This window comes from Sorghum bicolor, chromosome 1, assembly GCF_000003195.3.
Source record: "Sorghum bicolor cultivar BTx623 chromosome 1, Sorghum_bicolor_NCBIv3, whole genome shotgun sequence".
NCBI classification, from domain to species: domain Eukaryota; kingdom Viridiplantae; phylum Streptophyta; class Magnoliopsida; order Poales; family Poaceae; genus Sorghum; species Sorghum bicolor.
In genome coordinates, this window is record NC_012870.2 from 61,438,336 (window position 1) to 61,462,473 (window position 24,138).

Sequence of the window (24,138 nt, forward strand, 5' to 3'; positions counted from 1 at the left end):
CTATGGAGGAGTTATTTGGAGCTGCTTTTTTTGCCAACCTGAGGCCTTATTTAGTTTCCAAAAATTTTGGGCTCGTAGTACTATAGCACTTTCGTTTTTATTTGATAATTATTGTCTAATTATGGATTAACTAGGCTCAAAAGATTCATCTCGCGATTTACGGACAAACTGTGTAATTAGTTTTCGTTTTCGACTATATTTAATGTCCCATGCATATGCCGCAACATTCGATGTGACGGGGAATCTTGAAAAGTTTTGAGTTTTTGGGGTGAACTAAACAAGGCCTGAGTAAAATAAAACGGTTGCACCGATAAAGTCTCTAAAAACATGCTCTCACATAGTTTTAGGATGAGAAAAAGTCAATAAATAGTGGCTTCTCTCGGCTTCACCTCATCCTAAATAACATTTTGTGGGAGCATATTTTTTAAAAAAAAGCTACATATGGAGCTATTTTGCTAAATAATTTACTAAAATAGCTATAGCTCCGATAGAGTTGTTAAGTAAAAAAAATAGCTTTTGCCAAACGGAGCCAAATTATCCACAACTACCGAATGGGGTCCGTTGATTTGCAGACGAATTGGCTGAACATGAGTCGAAGATCCACCACCCTCCTCGCATCACTTCTCCCATTGCAAAAGGGCAGAAAAAGGTGCTCTAAACCCCACCGCCGCCGGCGAGATCTCCAGGATGGCGTTGCCCGGGCGGCGGGACGGACCCTTAATGCGCGGCGGAGGCGGGAAACCCCTGTCACGCGGGTCCCGCATCGCGGTGGCCGTCGCTGTCGGCGTCGCACTCGGCTGCGTCTGCGCCTTCCTCTACCCCAACAGCCTCTTGTTCCGTCTGCGGTCTGCCTCTGCCCTCCAATGGTCGCGTCAGGTATTGCTCTTTTATTCTCTTTTTCTTAGTTCATACCTCGGCAGCTGCCCTGAAGATTACTGGAAAGTGGAAACGGAGATGTTGGTCAGTTGGTGGTTACTTTGCTCGTCACGGATAGCGTTCTACCTTGGACCAACTAGGAATGATGTTAAGGAACTTAAAGGGCCATCTCTGAGAGCATGCAGTGCATAGATCCATAAAAGTGCTAGCATATCAAGCTAAACTAGTTTTACCTTGCAGCAAAAATAGTATTTAGTCTACCTTAACCTTTTTAAGGATGGTGTCGACGAGAGATTAAGGTTAGTATATTATCGATTTATATGAACCTCGGTGCATGGAGTTCCAGCATCATTAAAAAAAAGGTTGTGGCCTCGTGGGCTGGTTCCATTATCAACCAATTATTGTCTCAGTTACTCAGTAGTGTCATTGGTAGGACTTAGGAGTATTGATAAACCTGAATGCAGATCAATGATTCTCATGGACACATTTGCATGTCTCATTGAAATTTGAGGTTCACAGGAATTGTGTCCACAGCTGACAATCTTTCTTATGTTTACCTGCATGTGGACCACTTTACATCCCCATTCCTCATTGGCACGTTCCAAAATTTCGTGCAGTGCCCTTGGTTCAACGCTTGCTACCGGTCCATACCCATGTGTCACATTAAGCATGCCTCTGCAAAACTAGGTGTAAGAACATTTGATAAACCAAATGGATAGTAAGGAGCACTGGAGCAGCATGGCTGTTAGAATAGGGAAAGTTGGCTTTAGGTGTCAAGGATGCATCAGCAAGCCACGGCAGGACATAGTGACAAATGGTTGCAAAATGAATTGCTCTCAAGGGTGCAAAGCTAACAGTTTCTGTTGTGGCTTGTGTTTTTACCTTGGGTGAGGAATGAACTGCATGGAGGTGAGCCTAACATTAAACTATTATCCTGAGGTTCTTCTGTTTCATTTGTTAATCCTGTTCATACTGTGCTCGTCAGGACTCAAGGTTCAGCTGAATGGCCTTAAGAGCTGGTTCTGACTTCAGTATACAAGAAAACAGTTTCTAATTTAAGAATGTTGTTGCTCTGTTGTTCTACAAGAAAACACTTAATTAATCGGGACTTGGCTGCATCCCACCTCCACCTCCTACACTAATCTGCTCTTTAAATGGCTGGTTGTTTCAATAGCTATTGTGTAAAAACAATGTTTCCCTATACCTGCATTGTTGATTCCTATATTTAATAAATACTGCTGCTAAGATAACTGAACTTGTTTACTGATGAAATGCTGTGAAGTTGTGTTTGTACTCTTGTACAGCTAGGTATGAGATGATGTAAGTTACAAGTTGTTTCTTGTATTCTGGATTTGTCATCCTAGACGGTGCAACTCAGTCTAAAATATAGTTTCAAGTGAAGATCAAAGTAGACTTAGAAGCTACAGAAATGAACAGAACAAATTCTTCCTGGACCTACATTTTCTCAGTTGTGACTTCACCTCATAGTTATTTATTTTGCTAAATTGATTTGCTTTTTCTAGGATGTTACATTAGCAGCATAGCTATACAAATAACTGATGAGTATACTTATGTCATTAATTCATTTGTTTTTGTCTTTGTGCTTTGTTCGTTTAGTTTTTGTTCTTATTCATTTAGATGTACTGTATCCTGAAACATAGTTAAATTCTAATACTAATACAATGTGTATTTTGCTCATTCATTAGGTTGACTCAACTGCTTGCGAATCATCAGGACAAGTTACCAATCTTAAGTCCCAGTTGTCATCATTGGAGAGAGGGAATGTTGAACTTAGGAGGCAGATTAATGAACTATCCATGAAACTTCAAATAGCTGGACAAGGAAAAGATGAGACTTTGTACAAGCCTGGTCCGTTCGGAACTGTCAAAGCTTTGAGAACAAATCCAACTGTAACCCCTGATGAATCTGTTAATCCCAGGTTGGCCAAGATATTGGAAGAGGTTGCTGTGAAAAAGGAACTCATTGTTGCATTGGCAAACACCAACGTGAGGGAGATGCTCGAAGTTTGGTTTACCAATATCAAACGAGTTGGTATTCCAAACTACCTGGTTGTGGCGTTGGATGATAATATAGAAAGCTTATGCAAATCTAAAGGGGTTCCAGTCTACCGGCGTGATCCTGATGAAGGCATCGATAACATTGCAAAAACTGGTGGAAACCATGCCGTCTCTGGACTTAAGTTTCGTGTTTTAAGGGAGTTCTTGCAACTTGGATATAGTATTCTCCTCTCTGACATTGATATTATTTTCTTGAGGAATCCATTTGATCACCTTTACAGAGATTCTGATGTGGAGTCCATGAGTGATGGCCACAACAACATGACAGCTTATGGTTTCAACGACGTGTTTGATGAGCCTTCTATGGGTTGGGCCAGATATGCTCACACAATGCGGATTTGGGTTCACAACTCTGGGTTTTTCTATATTAGACCAACAATTCCTTCTATTGAACTTCTGGATCGAGTGGCTGGACACCTTTCTCGTGAGCCAAAGTCATGGGACCAGGCAGTTTTCAACGAGGAGCTGTTCTTCCCGTCTCATCCTGGTTATGAAGGCCTTCATGCATCCAGGAGAACCATGGATATTTATCTTTTCATGAACAGCAAAGTCCTCTTCAAGACAGTGAGGAAAGACGCTCAGCTCAAGAAGCTAAAGCCAGTGATTGTGCATTTGAACTACCATCCTGACAAGTTAGAGCGAATGAAAGCAGTTATCGAATTCTATGTCAACGGCAAACAAGATGCACTGCGTCATTTCCCTGATGGGTCAGAATGAGGAAATTACAGATTTTGCCGGTAAAGAAACCTATACCCTCTGTATCCTACTCATTTTGGTGTTGTCCTGGCATTTGGATCTACATGTGGCCGATGTGGGATCTTCACACGTGCGAGAATGTTTGGCGAGTGCAATATGGATGCATTGACCTTTAGCTATTTGGATTGGATATCTCCTTGGTCTCTAGTCTAGTAGTCTCTACTAACCTTAACAGTTCTGTAGCAAATTTGTACAAGCTTAGATAGATGGCTGATCACATTTTTCTTTACCGTATGATCTTTTGAGGTACGAATTTAGGAAATGGAGGCGGTTTCTTCTGAACTAGTGATACGATTTTATGCTGGTGTTTTCTTGTGAATTGAGAACCTTTTACAGTTCCAATTTATTTATTAATTTTGATATTATCCGCAGTTGAAGCACTGTTGTGGACAGGATTTGAGCACAGGATTCTTTGGTCTCCCGTGCCTCCCGTGCCTGTCATGCGTTCTTTGGTCTAGAGGTAGTACAACTAGTGATGTGATCTGTTTGTTTGTTTCTGCCGCGTCGCTTGAACAAAAGGCAACGTGGGGAACACGTAGTCGGGTATGGATTCCCAACATATGTCCGTTCGTCCGATGCTAACGTCGGCCTGGTGCCTCTTATAGTGTATAGCGGGCCATGCGTTATCACCTCGCCTAAGGCTGGTGTGACAATACCGACTTGTCTCACACTATGACCTTATTTAGTTCCCAAAATATTTTGTAAAATTTTTCATATTCTCTATCACATTAAATCTTGTGGCATATACATAGAGCACTAAATATAGATAAAAAATAACTAATTGTATAGTTTATTTGTAATTTGCGAAACGAATCTTTTGAGCCTAGTTAATCCATGATTGGACAATATTTGTCAAATACAAATGAAAATACTACTCTTCATATTTTGCAAAAAAAATTGGAAGTAAACAAGACCTATTTTGCTTCACGTTGTTTAGCTCTGCTCTATATATTTTTTTAGCTAAATAGGTATAGCTTAAAAAATTCTGCTCAGCACCTAAATAGATGTTTTAGAAACTTTCTTTTATGGAACTGCTATTTAATAGAGTTTATGGAGCAAAGTTAGTGAAACAGCACCAAACAAACCCTTAATACTTCTAAAAAAATTGAAACCATGCACATCCATAGTGTATCTGTTGATGAACATTGGCATAAAATTTGAGATTCAAACTTTATTCAAAAAAAATCATATGAAAATAACAAATTTCAGATGCATATGCACCTAAAATTTATTATTTTCGTATGTATTTTTACAAAACAAGTTTGAATCTATTTTTTTGTGGCAAGTATTCATCAATAGATGCACTATGGATGTGCATAGTTTCAAACATTTTGAAAACTTTTAATTATGTTTTCCAATGGGTTTTCATGATTTGCATTGAGGATATGGTTTGCACTAAAAATTTCACCTAGTTAGTCAATGGATTCATTTATTTTTCTTATATAATAAAAAAAGAAGACAAAGGTGGTCAATAAAGGATTATAATCTCGCTTGTCCGAACTCATCAATGTCCTTGTGCTGCATGTCATAGTTACAACATCGTTTAGATGGGGATGAACCAAAGAATATGGTGCAACGAAATTATCTCATCTACTACTCTTCCGTTACCGAATCACCTTGTCCCACATGTCAAGGTAGTGTCTGGTTCAAAGTCATTATGAAGAAGTATATATCTCTCTAGATACCAAACAACACCGTCCCAACATAAAACGGAGGTACCAACCCATTCCACTTGCACGTGCGTGAGTGTTCGTATGTGCTTCCCTGTTCTCTACGTCAAACCATGAACTAGAGCCCATAGGGGCAATGGCAAGCATACTGGTGGCGAGGCAAGTAAGGGCGAGGCGGGGTGCCTGGCGAAGACAAACACGTCACCAGCCAGGGATGAGTGCAAACATACGAATATGAGCAAAGGAACACAAAGTGGGGGACAACATCGTCCCAACACAAAACGGAGGTACCAACCCATTCCACTTTGCATGTGCGTGAGTGTTCATAAGTGCTTCCCTGTTCTCTATGTCAAACCATGAGCTAGGGCCCATAGGGGCAATGGCAAGCATACTGGTGGCGAGGCAAGTAAGGGCGAGGCGAGATGCGTGGAGAAGGCAAACACATCATTAGCCAGGGATGAGTGAAAACATACAGATATGATCAAAGGGACACAAGTGGGGGAGCGGCCAACAAGGGGGGAAGCTTCTTCAATATGCATCAATCCCAGCAAAGGGAGCGCCTATGCTCCATGCGCATAGGACAATGGAAAAAGATAAGGCACAGAGATAGCAGACGAGCCTATGGATGACATGTGGGTCCTATAATATAACTATCTTGCTAATGTTATGATAAATAAAAAAGAGTGGCGACCTGTCCCTCCAACTAAACAACAAAGTGGGACCATTCCATCCCCTGGTTTCCAAACCAAACACAATGTCTACCTCCTACCTTCTTACTTCACTCTCCTTGATACTTTAAAAGGTCCCCCCTCCAAGTCTAGCAGACATCAAACCCAAGTTCATCAAGAAGGAAGTTTGGCATGTTATTCTGGTTGGGGTCTAGGCACCAAGAGGAGACATTAAAATATGAGTGACTATTATCATTGTGTTGTGTTTCCCCATTCTGAAACTCTTTGGACTCTTTTAGTTCTAGGGCCAACTTACAAACCTGTGGAGTGGGCACAATTTCTCGGTACATGGCCTTCTAGAATCAACTAGGTACCCCCTTTGTTCCAAATTATAAGTTATTTGAAGAGTTAAAAAATTTCAAGTTTGACTAAAATTATAGAGAAAATTATAATTTTTTTTGATATTAAATAGGTATACTATAAAAATATAATTGATGAAGAATCTAATGATACTTAGCATCATAAATTTTATTATCTTATCATATAAATTTGGTTAAATTTAAAATGTTTTGAGCTCAAAATTCTTATAAAACAACTTATAATTTGGAATAAAGTGAGTAGCAACTATTGTGGCAGTTCCTTTATTATTCGTAAACTAGCATGGAGAAGCGGCAACACAAAAATCTCAACGCAATGTAATAGTTACATGTTCGGCTCATGGACTTAATCACTGGTTTTGAACACAAGTTGCAAACTCCAAAGTGAGCCCGGTTGTGGACTATTTGCGGAGACCAGGGGCCTAGGTAAGCCGCGGCAGGCCACGAGCAAAAATATCAAAGAAGCTCGATCTTTCTCCTAGACGCGTGACGGAAAAATGCTTTTCCTTTTTTACACAAACCGAAAGGTAAAGTAAATTGCGACAAAAAAAAAGAAAAAGAAATTAAAAAAAACACCCGACGAGTCAATGAACAACAGCGGCACATCAGCATCGGAAGAGAAAAGAAAAGAAAAATATGCGGAGAAACCAAACCAGAAACGTGCGTGGCGCGGCCCTCCCGCGCGTCGCTCTCGTCCACCTCCCTCTCTCTCTCTCCCCCTGTGTCGCCGCGCGCGGAAGGCGTTATCGCCTTGTCCTTCCTCTCCCTTCTCCCTGGTTTCTATTCCCCTCCTCGCTTCTCTCCGGAAGGGGAAAAAATTCCCAATCCCTCTCCGGAATCCACCGATCCTCGGCCGCGCCGGGGCCCTAGGCGCCACCGTCGTCGCGCCCCCGCCGCGGCCGGCCACAGGACCACTCGCTGTCGGCCCTTCCGGACCCGGCGCCGCCTCCGCTGGTGCCCAGGTAAGGGGGTTCGTCGCGCCTTTTGTTTCCTGCCGCCTCACGTACGCGACTCTTGTTTCAGTAGTTTTGGTCGGGTAACCAGCTGTCTATATTTCACCTTGCGATTCACGCTGATATTGAGCTTAGCGTGCGTAATCATAACCGAATTCAGCCCAATCAGTTATGTAGGATGCCTGGCGTTTTCCCTTTAGGAACATGCGCTCGTAGTTAGTTCTGTCGGAGGACATTGGTGGGGTCTGAGTATTGATCAACTTAACTAGTGATTTTCCCTACGTTATCTATTTTGGCCCATTAAATTTGGTTGGGGATCCATTCATATTTCCCTTCCTATTTCTGGTTCACTGGCTGGGGTGCCTCCGGGGAAATGTAGAAAGAAGATTATAACACTCTAACATCCATCGGGAGGCAAGTTCATTCACCTACCTAGTGGTTCTGGTATTTGAGCATGGCTATATAAAATCATAAAATGTTGATTGTGGTCGAGGCTTCGGATCAAATGATAATGTATTGGCTAGGTAGCCAAAGTTTTTCTGTTCAGCTTGTTGGTAAAATATTAAGCAACGATCTGTAGGAAAGACTTGAAACAAACTAAATATTGGCTAAATAACTAGTGCAGCGTTTACAATTTTCTGGCAGGCTAAATGAGTTCCATAGAAGCAAACATGCACACATCACTTATTTTGCCCCCATATTGACATAGCATTAACGTTTTTTTCCCCTGTAGAATTATCATAGCTGATGAACTTAGGTTCCCATTTTCAAATAGCCAAGACTATTGCTACTGAAATGAAATAATCATAGCGATATTAACTGCAGCTTCTATCTTTGCAAACTGATTGTAGTTTAGTGAGTACACTTAGTCTTTTAACAGTTTTGAGGCGCACTTAGTTTCTTATCTGCCTTCCACCATAGCCTTTGTGGTGCTGATGCTCCATCTCTGCAAGAGGAATGGAATACTATTACTTTATACTCTGAATAAGATCATGTAAATGACAATTTGACAGCTCAAAAAAAATCACCTGTTCTAACTTCTAACTGTGTTTGTATTTCAGGGGTGTAAGCTAGCACATATTACACATCAGTGACTGATTAAAGACTGTGTCCAGTGGATGTGAGTTTCATTCAGTTTGAGTTTGGCTTGAGATGACAGTTGGATTGACATCTCATCTGTTCCAAAGAGTAACTGCTACTGACATATTTTGCCAAAGGAACAAATTTAGGGTACACATTCCTCCTTGCTTTTCTTGTACTAAGACATAGTCCTTTTTGTTATTATTTTATGATTTTTCTTCTTCTTTTTTTCTTCAGAGTCCTGAGATGAGGAGTTCTCTTCCCTTGCCATCCACCTCGTTTCCTTCAGTTGCTGATGTATGGCCCATTCTTTTTAATTGCTATAAGCCAACAGCACAGTACATTCATTTGTGACCAATTTCTGAAGGTGGACAATGACTAGTATGCCTCTTTTATCATGCAGAAGACATCAGAGATTTTTTGTGTATCAGTTTGTTCACTTTTCTTTTGTTTTCGAAATTTTAAATATGGTCAGTACAACCAATTTAGCTGGAGCACATGGTTTCTTCCAAGTTTGTGGATGTGTGGCAAAAAGAATTAAGTAATCATTACTGTCTTTTAATCTGTTTCTACATGAGAGAAACAGACAACTCTCCATGTAGATATCGATTTTAAACCTATTTTTGTTTTGCAAAATTTTCTTATCTATGTTAGACCTACTCCAAAAGAATATTTGAGTGTAGTTGGTTTGAGTTATGTAGATCACACAGCCACACACCATACCACAAGGCATTAGCAATACTCACTGGTCACTAGGAAATACAGATAAACAATATGGTGCTGCATTTGATTGTAAAGGTGTTTTGTGACCTAAAGTTTATCTGCACCCCTTCTGATCAATAGGCTAGACACCATATTATATCATTACTATCATATTTTTTAATTAGTTTGAGAAATGAGAACTAATTGATGTTGATAACTGTAATGTATTTTGCCAGCACCTGCATCCAGTGCCTACGCATAAAAGCAACAATTTTTTTTTTGAACCAGAACAATGTTCTTTATTAAATCATACTCTTATATATGCACTTTTGGGAGTTGGAGTAAAAATCTGTCGACCTTATGAAAATGACATATTTAGGGCCTGTTTGGTGCAGCTCACAACAGCTTCATGAGCTGTGGTGAGCTGTTTTTTTTTTGCCAAACATTTATTTCTAAAACAGCTTCATAGGTGAAGCTGTTTTTCTTCTCCTCTCACAAAGACATGAGTTGGGATGAAGCTGAAAAAAGTAGCTTATTGTAGCTCTCTCCCTCATTTCTCTCTCATCTATACAAGAAGTAGTTGGTGAAGCTATTTTACCGAACACTTTTTTCAAAATAGCTCAGCTTCATCTAGAAAGTTGCTTATGAAGCTATTTTCTAAAAAAACAGCTTTACTAGTGAAGTTGAGCTGTGCCAAACAAGCCCTAGTTCGATTGCTAAAACTACTTTACAGCATTTCTGGTTATAGTTTTTTATCAACATTTTGGCATGAATACTATCTTCAAATGTGTGCTTTTGTCCAACCATAAAAACTTACATTTAGGTATAAAAGAACTATTTATGTAGAACTGGATACTTGTCATACTTCACCCCTCACAATCTAATGTGTAATTACAGCCTCCTCTTGTTTCATCCTAACTTGAGTCTTACATTTGTTCCAAGATAACAGCTCTGTTATATTCTATCGTTGTATGACATTATAGTTCTTTTTTTTTTCTTTCTAAATTTCGCAAGTACAGTAGTTAAAAACAGAGTTACTTAGACCTGACTACACGTGTTGGTGTCTGATTCTGGTGTGGGTCTGACTTAGCAAAAACATTTTATTGCCATACAAAATACCACATGGAAGTCATCATGTCTGGCTGGGAAACCCTTTTTAGGACTATGGTGTCCAAGTTGTACAGGTTAAAAGGTCACTGGTTTTGCCTCCTCATTGTAGATCTTACAGAGTAACTCTGGTTTTCTTTGCAGAGGCGATACTGTTGGGATCACAATATGTTAGAGAGTAGCTACAGGCCCATGCTTTATACACCTCGCAGATACAGATCTTTGGGCTTCAGATCTTGTGCCTTGCCAGTTCCTTTGAAGGAAATTCCTCTTGTCAAGAATGCATCATTAGCACTAACTAGGTAATTCCCTTGTACAATTCTTTATTTATGAACTTTCTGATTACACAGACTTGGTAATGAGCAAACAGTGAAACAGTAGTTTGGATCGGATCCTACCATTGTCGTGTCGTGTGAGTGCAAACGCAGTTAATCAGGACATTGGAGAAAGTCATCTATGTTAGAATGTCTGTTTTTCCATAATTGGGCTTACCCTAACCAGGGTGGCCATATAGTTAGGGATACATGGGCCTCATGGGCCTAGCCTCATGGGCCTAATACTCATATACTCTAACATCCCCCCGCAGTCTGAACTACCGTCGCAGCGGAGTTCGCAGACTGGAGACGAAAGAAAAGAGGTACAACACACGAGCCCCCCCACAGACACAACTAGCCACTGGTGATGTTGAGGCTGGAGCGGAACTCGGTGAAGGTTGAGGACGGGAGACCCTTGGTGAAGATGTCGGCGAACTGGGAGGTGGTCGGGACGTGGAGGACCCGAACATCGCCGACAGCGACCCGGTCCCGGACGAAGTGTAGATCGATCTCCACATGCTTGGTCCTCTGGTGCTGCACAGGGTTGGTGGAGAGGTACACCGCACTGACGTTGTCGCAGTAGACCAGCGCGCTCCGGGAGAGAGGGCTGTGGAGCTCGGTGAGGAGCTGCCGGAGCCAGGAAGCCTCAGCCACGCCGTTGGCGACAGCACGGTACTCCGCCTCGGCACTGGAGCGGGAGACGACCGGCTGGCGCTTGGACGACCAAGACACCAGGTTGCCGCCTAAGAAGACGGCGTAGCCGGAGGTGGAGCGGCGGGTGTCCGGGCACCCGGCCCAGTCGGCGTCGGTGTAGACGACGAGCTCGGTGGAAGACGACCGTTGGTGAAGGAGAAGACCAAAGTCGACTGTGCCGCGGAGGTACCGTAGGATCCGTTTGAGAGCGGTGAGGTGTGGCTCCCTGGGATCATGCATATGGAGGCAGATCTGCTGAACTGCATACGTGATATCCGGCCGGGTGAAGGTGAGGTACTGAAGTGCCCCGGCAAGACTCCGATATGCAGTGGGATCTGTCACTGGTATACCCTCAGCCTCCGAGATCTTGCCCTGGGTGTCAACTGGAGTGGAGCAGGGCTTGCAGTCAGTCATCCCAGCTCTCTCCAGGATATCAAGAGTGTACTGCCGCTGGTGAAGGAGTAATCCAGCAGGGTGAGGCTCAACAGTAACCCCGAGGAAGTGATGTAGTGTACCCAGATCCTTCATAGCAAACTCCTGCTGAAGAGAGGCGATGATCCGCCGAAGGAGTGACTCAGTGGAGGCTGTGAGGACAATGTCATCAACATAGAGCAGCAGATATGCAGTCTCAGCCCCATGGTGATAGATGAACAGAGAGGTATCTGACTTGGCCTCCACAAACCCCAGAGTCAGTAGAAAAGCAGCAAACCGATGGTTCCACGCCCGGGGGGCCTGCTTGAGGCTGTAGAGAGACTTGTTGAGCCGACACACCATGTCTGGACGAGAAGAGTCAACAAACCCCGCCGGCTGACTGCAGTAGACTGTCTCAGTAAGAACGCCATGTAGGAAGGCATTCTTGACGTCCAGCTGATGCACGGGCCACCCGCGTGTGAGAGCTAGCGAGAGCACCGTGCGGACAGTGGCCGGCTTCACCACCGGGCTGAAGGTCTCGTCGTAGTCGACACCGGGCCGCTGAGTGAAGCCCCGGAGAACCCAGCGAGCCTTGTACCGCTCAAGGGTGCCGTCAGCCCGGCGCTTGTGGGTCCAGATCCACTTGCCGGTGACGATGTTGGAGCCCGGCGGTCGTGGCACCAGATCCCATGTTTGGTTGGCGAGGAGGGCCGCGTATTCCTCTTCCATCGCGCGGCGCCAGTGAGGGTCCAGCAAGGCCTCGCGGACGGAAGAGGGTACCGGTGAGACCTGCGAGTCCCCGGGCATCGCCGCAAGAGCCCGAGGCTGCAGGGTCCCAGCCGCGTGTCGCGTCACCATCGGGTGAACATGACGCGGGTGTCGGTGAAGGAGCGGTGGGTGGTACACCGGCGTCGTGGCCCGAGAGGCTGGGTGCCTCAGCGGCGGGGTCGGTGTCGCCGGCGGGGAAGACGTCGCCGGTGGCGCAGGTGACCCCGGCGAAGAGGGGGCCACCGGCGCCGCCGGAGGCAGCGGCGCCAGCCGGGCACGTCGCTGGTAGACGCGCACCGGCTGGGCGAAACGTGCCGGTGGGGCTGGTGTCGAAGGTGCCGACCCGAGACCCGCGTCAGGCTCCGGGGCCGGGCTGGAAGGTGACCCCTCGGGACCCGGGCAGGGTAGAGGCCCCGAGGTGTCACGAGCGACAGGCGACGTAGAAGTACCTGCAGGAAACACCGGGAAAGGTGGCTCGACCACCGGGTCAGTAGGAAACACAGAGGAGAGGTCAAGCTCCGAGGTGGAAGCAGGAGTGGTAGTGGTGGAAAAGGGGAAGATCGACTCGTCGAACACCACATGTCGAGATATGAGGACTCGACGAGAGGTAAGGTCGTAGCATCGGTACCCCTTGTGATCCGGGGAGTACCCAAGGAAGACACAGAGGGTCGAACGGGGTGCCAGCTTGTGAGGAGCAGTGGCGGTGGTGTTGGGGTAACACGCACACCCAAAGACTCGAAGGTGATCATAGCGAGGAGGGGTACCAAAGAGAGCGTGGTGTGGTGTGGGAGCTGGACAAGCAGCGGAAGGAAGGCGGTTAAGGAGGTAAGTGGAGGTGTGCAAGCTCTCGGCCCAGAAGCGAGCAGGAAGAGAGGCCTGGAGCAGGAGAGTGCGCAGGGTGTCGTTGGTGGTGCGAATCATGCGCTCAGCCTTGCCGTTCTGGGAGGAGGTATACGGACAAGACATGCGCAAATGGACACCGTGAGAGAGAAAGAAGGCGCGGGAGGTGGAGTTGTCGAACTCCCGACCATTGTCACACTGGACAGCCTTGACAGTGAGGCCAAACTATGTGGACACCCAAGCGAAAAAGTGGACAAGCGCGGGGAAAGCATCAGACTTTGCACGTAAAGGAAAAGTCCAGGAATAATGAGAATAATCATCCACCACCATAAGATAGTATTTGTATCCAGAAATACTGAGGACTGGAGAGGTCCATAAGTCACAATGTACAAGGTCAAAAATGCGGGCCGCATGAGAAGAACTATGAAAAGGAAGACGAACATGACGGCCCAGTTGGCACGCATGACACAAATGCTCATCGTGAGCCCGAGTACATCGAATATCGGAACTACGACTAAGCTGCATCAAAGCATCACGTCCAGGATGGCCGAGACGCCGGTGCCAAGTAGTGGAGGTAGTGGTGGCGAAGGCAGCTGACAAAACTGGCGAAGGAGGTGAGGCAGATGCCGGAAAGCGAAGAGTGTAAAGGGGCCCCGTGCTATCACATCGGAGCAGAGGACGCCGGGAAGCCAAATCCTTCACAGTAAGACCAGAAGAGTCAAACTCCACAGAACAAGAATTGTCAGCTGTAAAACGACGAATAGAAAGAAGATTGTGAACCATAGAAGGAGCAACAAGAACATCAGGAAGATGAAAGGAACCATGGGGGCCGGCAGCACCCACAGAGGTGACAGGAAGACAAGACCCATTTGCGACCATAATGGATGAAGGGAGAGAGGAAGATGGAGGGTGAACAGAAGAAAGTATACCGGGGTTAGGAGTGGTGTGGTAAGTAGCCCCAGAGTCGGCGACCCACTCCGGCCCAACAGGAGGTGTCAGGGCCATGGTGCTGAAGGAGTGCGCCAAGGCCGCCTGGTCCCAGCCGGCCGACCCGGGCAAGGTCGGGGGTGGAGTAGCCCACGAGGACGCAGGGAACGGGGCCACCCACGGGGTCACTGAGGGGAATCCCGGGGGGGCACCCGCGAGCATGGCCGCCGGCGGGCGAGGCTCGCCACCGGAAGCCTGGAACGGCCACATGGAGATGCGCCCTGACCATGGGTTGTGGAAGGATGGCCAGGGTGCACCTCGTGGAGGTGGCGACGTCGTGGTGCCCCCACGACCTGCTCCACGTCCCCCGCCACGACGACGGCGGCCGCCACGGCCCCCCCCACCCCCGCTCGGCCCGGGGGGAAGAGGACCCAGAAGTGACGACTGTGGTGGTGTGGCGTGACGGGGCGGAGGAGTGGCAGCCAGAGCAGTCGAGGAGGACGAGGACCCCGGAGCGGCGGTGGACCCAGGCTGTAGGCCCTGAGTGAGCTCCTCCATGACTAGATCGTCACGGACCTGCAGGAAGGTGGGGAAGGGCCGCTGCCGGGTGATCCACGTCCGGAGGTAGGAGTAACGATCACTGAGCCCGCGGAGAACGTTGAGGACCAAGATGCGGTCCTCCACGGGCCAGCCGAGGTCGCCGAGGGAGTCCGCCATACCCTTCATCTGGCGGCAGAACTCACTAACGGAGAGGTCGCCCTGGACGCAGGTGCGGAAGCTCGCGTCGAGCCGCAGAGCCCGGGCCTCGGCGTTGCCCAGGAACTGGCCCTCGAGCGCCAGCCAGGCCCCCCGAGCGCTCGGGGTGTTGCGGACGAGGTCGTGGAGGTCCAGGGAGATCGTCCCCAGGATCCAGGAGAGGACGATGCTGTCGAGACGGAGCCACGAAGCGGTCTGGACCGCGGCCACGGCGTCGAGGAGGACGTGGTCGTCGAGGGCGTAGCGGCGGAGGGTGAGGAGGACCAGGTCCCGCCAACGAGCGTAGGAAGGCGACTCGGGCTCGAGTACGACAGGGACCAGGAGCCGGATGTTCTGAACACCCCCAGCCTGGTAGTGAAGCTGGGTCACGAGCGGGTCGGCCGGATCGTGCCAGAGAACCGCCGCGGTGTTAGCCACGCGGTGGCCGGCCGAGCCAGAGGACGTGGCCCCGACGTCGGCCGAGGCAGGAAGGCCGAGGAGCTGCTCCGCTTCGGCGATCTGGCGGGCCAAGGCATCAGCCGCATCTCGCTCGCGCTCCCAGGCGATGGCAGCCTCACGCACGCGGGCCATGCCCTCTTGCGCCGCGGCCCGGGCAGCATCAAGGGCGGCAGCGAGGACGGAGTTGGTGGTGTGGGCGGCTGGAGGAGGGGCAGGGATGACAGACGGGTGCAGGAGGGCGTCGGTGCCCGCGCCCGGCATCCCCAGCCCAGCAGACATGGCTGCAGCAGCCCCAGCAGCCATGGCCGCAGCCAGGGCATAGACTCCGGACAGGGCACCTGGTGCGTCCTCTGCTGCGACCGTGGCGTCCTCTGCCGCCGCAGGATCGGTGGTCCTGCCCACAGCCATGGCGGCTTGGGCAACGGAGGTCTGCAGGCCGTGGCTCCCTGCGGGCGCAGGGCAGGGGTGGTCGACCCCGGCGGGCGGCCCCTGCGGGCGCAGGCCGACCAGCTCGCTCCCTGCGGCCGCAAGGCAGGGGCGGGCGGTCCCTGCGTGCGTCCCCTGCGGGCGCAGGCCGCGCGCGTCCCCTGCAGGTGCCCTCTGCGCGAGCACGCCAGACAGCGGGAGGGGGCCAAGGACGGGCGGTGCCGTCCCGTGGGCACCAGCCGCCGGCGGGCGAGGAGCCATGGCGGCGGCGGCGGCAGCGAGCTGCGCCCAGGTGTGGGTGGTAGAGAGAGGGGGAAACTGGTGGAAATAGGAGGGGGGAGGAGGGGGAGGAGGAGGCCGGCCGGCCATGGAGGTCCGGCGGCGGCGCACGCCGGCCAGGCAGTGGCTGGCGGCGGCGGCTGGTGAGGGAGGAGGAAGGAAGAAACCCTAATCTGATACCATGTTAGAATGTCTGTTTTTCCATAATTGGGCTTACCCTAACCAGGGTGGCCATATAGTTAGGGATACATGGGCCTCATGGGCCTAATACTCATATACTCTAACAATCTACTGTATGCAGTACCACTGGTTGGTGTATCCATAAGTGGTGGCAGGAAATCATACATCTGTAGGGTGATTACCTATACATCTTGTTGTGAGTGTTGAGGTTTTCACTCTTCATTAACCTGTGGAAGTTAGATAATAAATTAACCAACTATGGCAATAAATTTTATGTTTTGGCATATGGTGCAACTTACATATCTTGGCAGTGTTATCTTTTAAAAGTTTTGATTACTAAAGTAACATATGGATTAGTCTAACACTCTACCCACTTATTAGATAATATATGTTGATAGCTAACATAATGGAGCTTGAATTTTAAGCCTGATCATGCTCTTGTGTGTTGGCTACACTTCTTGGGCAGTTTTAATTATCTCTTATTTGTTCCTGACCTAAGTCTTTCTTAAAGTCATTACTATGACTATGCGAATTCATTAGGTTCATACTTAAATTCTCTTTAATTTTAGTGAGGGAGATGCAAATATGTGCATGGAAAGTGGAAACAGTACCATTGTTCGCCTAGTACACTATCTAAAAAAATAGAGATGTGAAACGTGTTTGATTTTATTTACTTGGAAAACTGTCCATTTATATATATTACATCTGAATGTACTTCATATCATTTTTAGTAATTGCTTTTTTTTTTTTTGTGTTGACAGGTCATGTGATACTTTACTTGCAAATCCTGCTACCTCACTTGTGGTCCCTGCAATTGGGATTATTGTGTTTGCTCTGTGGGGTTTTTTGCCTCTAGTGCGTGATATTAGAAACCGTTTTGATGTATGTGTTCTGCGACATGTAACCATATTGTATTATTTTTCATTTACATGATCATATACTAGGCTAGCTTTTTCTTGAGGGCATATACTACACTAGTTAAAATAGTTCATAATGGACCTTTACAGCATGGAAGCAACTGGAAGAAGAGCCCTACATATTTGATTTCTTCGTCGTACCTTCAACCTCTACTTCTCTGGACAGGAGCAACACTAATCTGCAGGTATAGCTCCACCATTTTATAATGATCCTTTCTGAAGTGGCAACTCTAGCCACTTGATATCATCGCTGCAATGCTATGACCCTGTTTGTAATATTGAAATCATTCCTGTTTCCATTGGAATTGCACTGCAGACAGTCAGTGTTTATCTGACTGCTAAATGCTAAACAGTTTGTCACCCATTTTTTAGCCAACTAAGTTCCTACAAGATTCATGTGTTTGAAATGGGCTATAAACATTTTCCTTAGTTTTTGTTTTCTTTTATTTATCTTTCTCTTTGTCCATGCAATGTCTTGCAGGGGTTTGGATCCAGTTGTCTTGCCTTCAGCAGCAAGCCAAGCTGTGAAAACACGCCTGATAACTTTTGTGAGATCATTATCAACTGTCCTAGCTGTTGCATATATTCTCACAAGGTGCACATGCTACATCCTCAGAAAAACTTCAGTTGTTTTTTGCAAGTTGTAGCTTTGATACCTATTTAAGTTATGCAAGGCACATGTTGGATATTACAATTTACAATTTTGTCCATGGACGATTCTTTTCTCCCCAACTTTAGTTTTGTCTATCATCTTCAAGTACAAATGGTTTGCTGGCTACATAGCATGAATGGCATTGCATTCTGGTACAACTAGATAAACTAATTACCTGTTGGCGATAGAATTATTTACTTAGAAGATGTGGCCACTGATGTTATATATCAAAAAATATAAAAAACCTTGACCTAGGGGGTGGGTGGGGTAAGACAGGCCATACACAGCGGCACCGTAGCCCATGTGAGAACAACCACGACCGGGGCTGGTCCTTAGACCTGTGCTTTGGCGTGCAATAGACGAGGGGATTTTAATACCCAGCCTGAAAATCGCTCCCACGAGGAGACGAACCTAGGACCTGAGGAGTGCTACTCAAACCACCTAACCAACTCAGCTAGAGGCCCTTTCGCATATATCAAAAAATAAAGTTGGTGAGATTGTGAGAATAAACGGAGATTAGCTTCAGTTTGTGCTATACAAATACAAATAGATGAGGAATATATTGGAACTTCTTTGTACTTACATCTGGGGAATGCTAGAACTTATAACTTTATAAGCATAAGGTGTTCAGAAATGAAATTTACTGATGTGCTGGTATATGTTAGTGCCATTTTGCGCTAACATTATCAATTGTGTTGTGATCTGTGTTAAGATAATTTTGACATTGTTTAAGGAATCAAGGATGTGATATTTGTGGAATTATTTGCTTTGCTTTATTGAACATATCCAGATGAAATCAAATAACTAACATATTAGTTAAGCTACAATGGTGTTTCATGTATTGCAATGGTAAGATGTGCAGATCCGTGTTAGTCCTTGCTGCCTTGATTTGTATGAAATTTAAGGTGTCTATCTATGTTATCGTGTTGTTTGATTGATTTGGTTGCATTGTGTTCTGTTTTATTCAGTTTTGTTAACACTAAGATTGTTTTTCTTCTTTTTAGCTTGATTCAACAGGTACAGAAGTTTCTTATGGACATGCGCAATCCCAGTGATGCAAGAAACGTAAGATCCTTATATCGTAACAACTAACAAGTAAAATCTTGGTATCTACCAAAGTTCTTTGTTACCCTTTTTCCATCTGCTATTTGTTTCTCTTTATTCACAAAGGTCCTCCCCCTTTGCAAGACACACAAAAACATAGGAACATGTTTCACTGATTATGGAATGTAGAACTTTTTTTAAGGATCTTCTTGAGTCCTATCTCTTGATCTCTAAGTAAGGGCTCAGGAGGTGCCAGATCCAACGTAATTACTTATAATACTTCACTGAGGCCACCCTCTTCTAAATTCCATCAGCAGGAATCTTCTTCCCCGATGATTGGTTTACTCCTTCAACTTTGAGTGCCTTATGACTTTATGAGGTTTAGGTCATCACCAGGAACCAATAAGAAAGACAACAGCGCCCATGTTAGGCTTACTGCCTTTCGCAAAGAGAGCAAAGAGAATGAGCAAGAGGCTATAATTAGAAGTTATAAGAAGTGAACATTTGGGACGAAACAGCATGCAACACAAGATCCTAAGTACAAAGCTACTTTTTATGTAACACATAAGGTATTAACAAAATTAAGATGCAACTTAAACAAACCAACAAGCTTAGCCATTAGAATGAAGGCTGCCATCAAGGTCATATTGCCAGCTGCTAAGCACCACCAACGTGCGCCAGTAGGTTACTTTTTGATCTGTGAGGAGCTAGAGAAGGGGGAGGCAAAAGTTCCATGTGGATGCCACATCAACAATTCATTATTCAATATATTTAGTTGCCACCTCAAGCTATCTGGACATCATCTGACAATTTTAGTCAATGGTGATCATGAGAAAGGATGCCGTGCAAGTCCAGGATTTGATAATTTGATTTTTAAACGAGGTAGATAGTTGGAATCATGCTAGTTTATGAACCTATGTTGCAATTTTCTCGTGGTGATATGAGGGCCCTTCCAATGCACAAATTTTCTTGGAGAAGAGAGAATATTGAAAGCAATGGAATTGCACAGGAAAACAGTAGATTGATTATGGGACATGGGGGTACATGTACATATATAGGCAAGGATGATTTAGGGGTGGTTTATGGAAGTATGACCACCATCAGATATCCTTGCCTATTATGATAGCAATCAATCTATAGAAACCGTAACAGCCTCAAAGGCCCATGGGCCTATAGAAGGACCTGCCAACAAGGCCAACCCTAGTGTATCTGTCTAACATCTGTCTAAAAAATATATATAATGTATATTTAGAATAGCCCTTCCAATGTATAGTGTCTAAATGCCCTAATCAGCACTACCTTCCTCCAGTTTAGTATTTTGTTGTCTCTACTCTTCTGGATTTTGCAGCTAGGCTATGTCTCTCTTGCATGAGACATTGCTGCCCTATAAACATTTCCTAACTCCTACCATGTCACATTTCATCTGAAGGGAGAACCTAAAAGTTTCATGGATTTGTCCTAGATTTGCAGTTGGCACTGTTTGTTTGGGACTGAAATATATATGGATGTGAGTACATTGAGGAAGTTATTGGGCCACTCTTTTCTTCAGTTTTTAATATGGAATTAGAGACTGAAACTTTTGCTTCTCTATTTGCTATACTTCTGAGGGCCCATTTGTTACTTAACCCTACCAAGTCTAGAAATAAGTAACGAAGTCAATATATTGTTCTGATATTTGAATAGCATAGAATAATATAGTACATTTTTTTCCTTCAAACTGCAGTATTACTTATGTAAGTTTGTTTCTGGCAGATGGGGTTTGATTTTACCATGAAAGCTCTTTATACTGGTGTCTGGATTGCTGCTTTTTCTCTCTTTATGGAGTTGCTGGGTTTCAATACCCAAAAGTGGATAACTGCTGGAGGGTTTGGGACAGTGTTGCTTACACTTGCTGGTCGTGAGGTACTACAAAACATGTGGCTGATATGATTAATTTGTGCTGTGGTGCTAATATCTATCATAATTTGTTGCAGATTTTCACTAACTTCCTCTCAAGTGTCATGATCAATGCCACACGCCCATTTGTAGTCAATGAATGGATCGATGTAAAGATAGATGGTGTTGATGTCTCTGGCATTGTTGAGGTATGCCTTAATTTAACTTTGGGCTAAACTACACCATCTAGTTATGATATTATTTGTAGCATGATTTTATTTGTATGTACTATCAGTTTTTCCCGCGGAAGATTTGGTCAATACTTTGAATCATTTCTCTGACTTGAAGTTATTTGATTTGATTTTCAGCATGTTGGTTTGTGGTCTCCAACAATCATTAGAGGTGTTGATCGAGAAGCGATATACGTTCCTAACCATAAGTTTACAGTTTCTATATTAAGAAATAACACTCAGAGGACCCATTGGCGTATTAAGACCTATCTTGCTATTAGCCACATGGATGCCGGAAAAATTGGGGTAAGTACCACAAGGAATTACTTAACATAATCCCCTTCTCTTATCTGTTCGATTTTTTCCAGTGTATTAAAATTCTATCTTAGCCATGCAACTTTGTTTTTCTTTGGCAGACTATAGTTGCTGACATGAGGAAAGTGTTGGCAAAAAATCCACATATAGAACAACAAAAGCTGCACAGGAGAGTATTCTTTGAGAAAATTGATCCAAAAAATCAAGCACTTATGGTAATTCCTTACATCGAATAATTCCATCTTTTAGTTGAAGTACTATTGCACAATCAGTCCTTACATTGGTACATCTTTTTAGTATTGGGTTGCATGCACCAACCTTTTCAACCAAAATCTTAAGCTAAGCACTGTTACACCGCCTCGCCTAGCACCTGGGCATTTTGTCTAGGCCTTCTCCACATAGATGTGTTTTGGGCATGATGTATGCATGAAAATGGGGCAAATAGAGATGGAAGAGTTTTTTTTTCTTTTTTCCCCCAAACACGCAGGAGAGCTATGTATCATTATGTTAAGAAGAAAAAAGGGTATAAAGAAACCCTTACAACACATACCTACACACTTCTAAGGAGCGAGGTGCGAAATACCTCTACTCTAAATTTCCTTTATTTAGCATGGAATGAATCTAACTGTCCATAAAATGTATAAACGCTTAGCAATTCCTGGATGCTAGGCAGATCCCAACCGCCTGCCTAGGGCCTAGCACTTTTTGAAACACTGAGTTGTCCACTTGTTTGCATTCGACTGGTGTCAATATCCTGCTTTCATGCATATTTATCTATTTGTATACATTTTTGGGATACAAGACTATATTGCCTTGTATTGCTTTTGAGTTTTATATTGGCCACCAACTCAGTTGCTTTTTTTTTGTGTGTGTTTCTTGCAGATTTTAGTATCCTGCTTTGTAAAGACGTCACATTTTGAGGAGTTTCTCAATGTCCAGGTAATATGCCTTTCCATCGTTTGATATTTGTCTTGCAAGAAAGCCTAGGAACATGTTTTGCTGGCATTCACCTATGGTGTCTGCTGAAAATATATGGTCTGTCACTCTGGACCCTTATTTTCTAGCTTGTGTTCTTCAAATAAATTACTCAGGTCAGTAGGAATGCTTATAGAGTAGATCATTTTGACAGTTTCACACATTGAGTGTCACTATGTGGAAACTTTCAGAACTATGAGTATTTCAGTTTACAGTTTACAGTTTCCTTCCATTATGGTGTTAGTGTTCTGAGCAGTTGCCAAGATGACTGAAAAAAGCAAATTAAATCTAGCCATTCTACCGTACATCATTCCATTCAAGAAAATAAGATTTTAAATAAATGGGCATAGAACTGTATGACTACTTTAGGATGTCCTAAACTCCTAATGTTTGAATCTTGGGCCCAGTATATGTGGTTTTACTTGAACTCTGCCATTGAATCTTGATTATAACAAAGGTTAGGATGCCATTTTGGCATGACATCCATTTAAATCAAAGAATTTCAGCTTGATTTTAGGCTTCATTTTATATAAACTAGGAGGCATCACACCATGCTAAAAAAAAATAAACCATACTAAAAAAATAATTAACATGGGTTTTCTGTGTTCCAATTACACAGGAAGCTGTTATGTTGGATCTTCTTAGAATAGTTGGGCATCACAAAGCAAGGCTTGCTACCCAAATTCGAACAGTTCAGAAATCATATGGCAATGCAGACTTTGATAACATTCCTTTTGGAGAAGACATGTATAGTCGTGTCCGTGGCCGTCCACTTCTGATTGATACATCTGCAAGGATCAGTGATGACAAACCCAAGCCTCGACCTGTATCATCACGTGAGGAGCATAAAGTCAAGACAAATGGCTCGGTAGAGATCAAGTCTGCTTCACCTGAGAATGCTAGTTTAAGCAACTCTGAAAAGCAGGAACAGAAAAAAATGGTACCTGAAGATGCTCGGGCGAAGAAGATTAAGAGTGATAATGTGACACCAGTAACACCGTCTTTAGATCCTGCTACGTCAACTTCTAAGACTGGTAAAGGGAAGACACGTGAAGCAGAGCCCACTGAGCGGCAAGGTGATGGGTCAGTCTCGGTGGCTAATCCAAAGAAAGAATCTAGACCAGCTTTTGAAGATAACATTGTTCTGGGCGTAGCCCTTGAGGGCTCCAAGAGGACACTGCCTATTGAAGAAGGAAATCCTTATCTATCACTATCTGAGACTGAGCTGGACAACGAAGAGGCGGCTTCATCACCGAAGGATAAGATAGGTCAAAGCCCAAAACTTTGAGGTCAAGAGAAAAGCCGTTCAGAGGAATCTCAGATAGGTCATCCGAGTTCAAACTGTATATCCTTGTGAAGATTTGTCACCAAGCCTACCTTTTTTGTGCGCTTGTGCAAATGCAATCTAGTACGACACATCAGTGTTCTATGTTTAAGGTGTAAATTGCCACTGATGATTATTCAGGGGACATTACCTGTTGAAATATATCAGTCGCATTGCTATAGGCTTGTAAAGAAGCAAGTGCTTCGACAAGCATTTTGTACAGATTCTGCTACTTCTTGATTTAAGTGGCTTCTTGCATATGCATCGGCAATTCAGCATGCGCGGCTGCAACTGTCGTCTCCGTTTCCAGGTTTGGCTTACCGTTGTTAGTTTTGTTGCCCGTGCCATCTGCTTTGGAGCTGAAACATGCGCGGCTGCAAGCATCTCTATCCCAGGCTGATGAAATCCAACGTCGGGGAGTGGTGGATGGGGAGTGGTTGCCTGACCGAGGGAACTTGGTCCTCTAACCCAAACGCCTCTCAAAGACGTGCACTGCTGGTGCGCGCA

At 45.1% G+C, this 24,138-nt stretch overlaps 2 protein-coding genes across 4 annotated transcripts; both read left to right on the forward strand.

Moving 5' to 3' along the window:
* Positions 446-4,081, forward strand: LOC8066246 (arabinosyltransferase RRA3). 2 transcript variants are annotated; one of them, XM_002465033.2, is made up of 2 exons: positions 446-876; positions 2,583-4,081. In XM_002465033.2, exons 1-2 carry the CDS (start codon positions 688-690, stop codon positions 3,669-3,671), a joined length of 1,278 nt encoding a protein of 425 aa, XP_002465078.1. In that variant the 5' UTR covers positions 446-687; the 3' UTR covers positions 3,672-4,081. The 2 variants fall into 2 exon arrangements, with proteins under 2 accessions (XP_002465078.1, XP_021311743.1); XM_021456068.1 differs by lacking the exon at positions 446-876 and adding an exon at positions 884-1,785.
* Positions 7,174-23,895, forward strand: LOC8066247 (mechanosensitive ion channel protein 2, chloroplastic). Of its 2 annotated transcripts, XM_002465034.2 has the most exons (14): positions 7,174-7,387; positions 8,440-8,608; positions 8,696-8,755; positions 10,412-10,569; positions 17,061-17,181; positions 17,307-17,401; positions 17,698-17,811; positions 18,873-18,933; positions 20,665-20,814; positions 20,886-20,996; positions 21,156-21,323; positions 21,434-21,547; positions 22,215-22,271; positions 22,927-23,895. In XM_002465034.2, the coding sequence occupies exons 2-14, from the start codon at positions 8,531-8,533 to the stop codon at positions 23,593-23,595; spliced, it is 1,956 nt and encodes a 651-aa protein (XP_002465079.2). In that variant the 5' UTR covers positions 7,174-7,387; positions 8,440-8,530; the 3' UTR covers positions 23,596-23,895. The 2 variants fall into 2 exon arrangements, with proteins under 2 accessions (XP_002465079.2, XP_021310418.1); XM_021454743.1 differs by lacking the exons at positions 7,174-7,387; positions 8,440-8,608 and having other exon boundaries at positions 8,710-8,839; positions 22,927-23,889.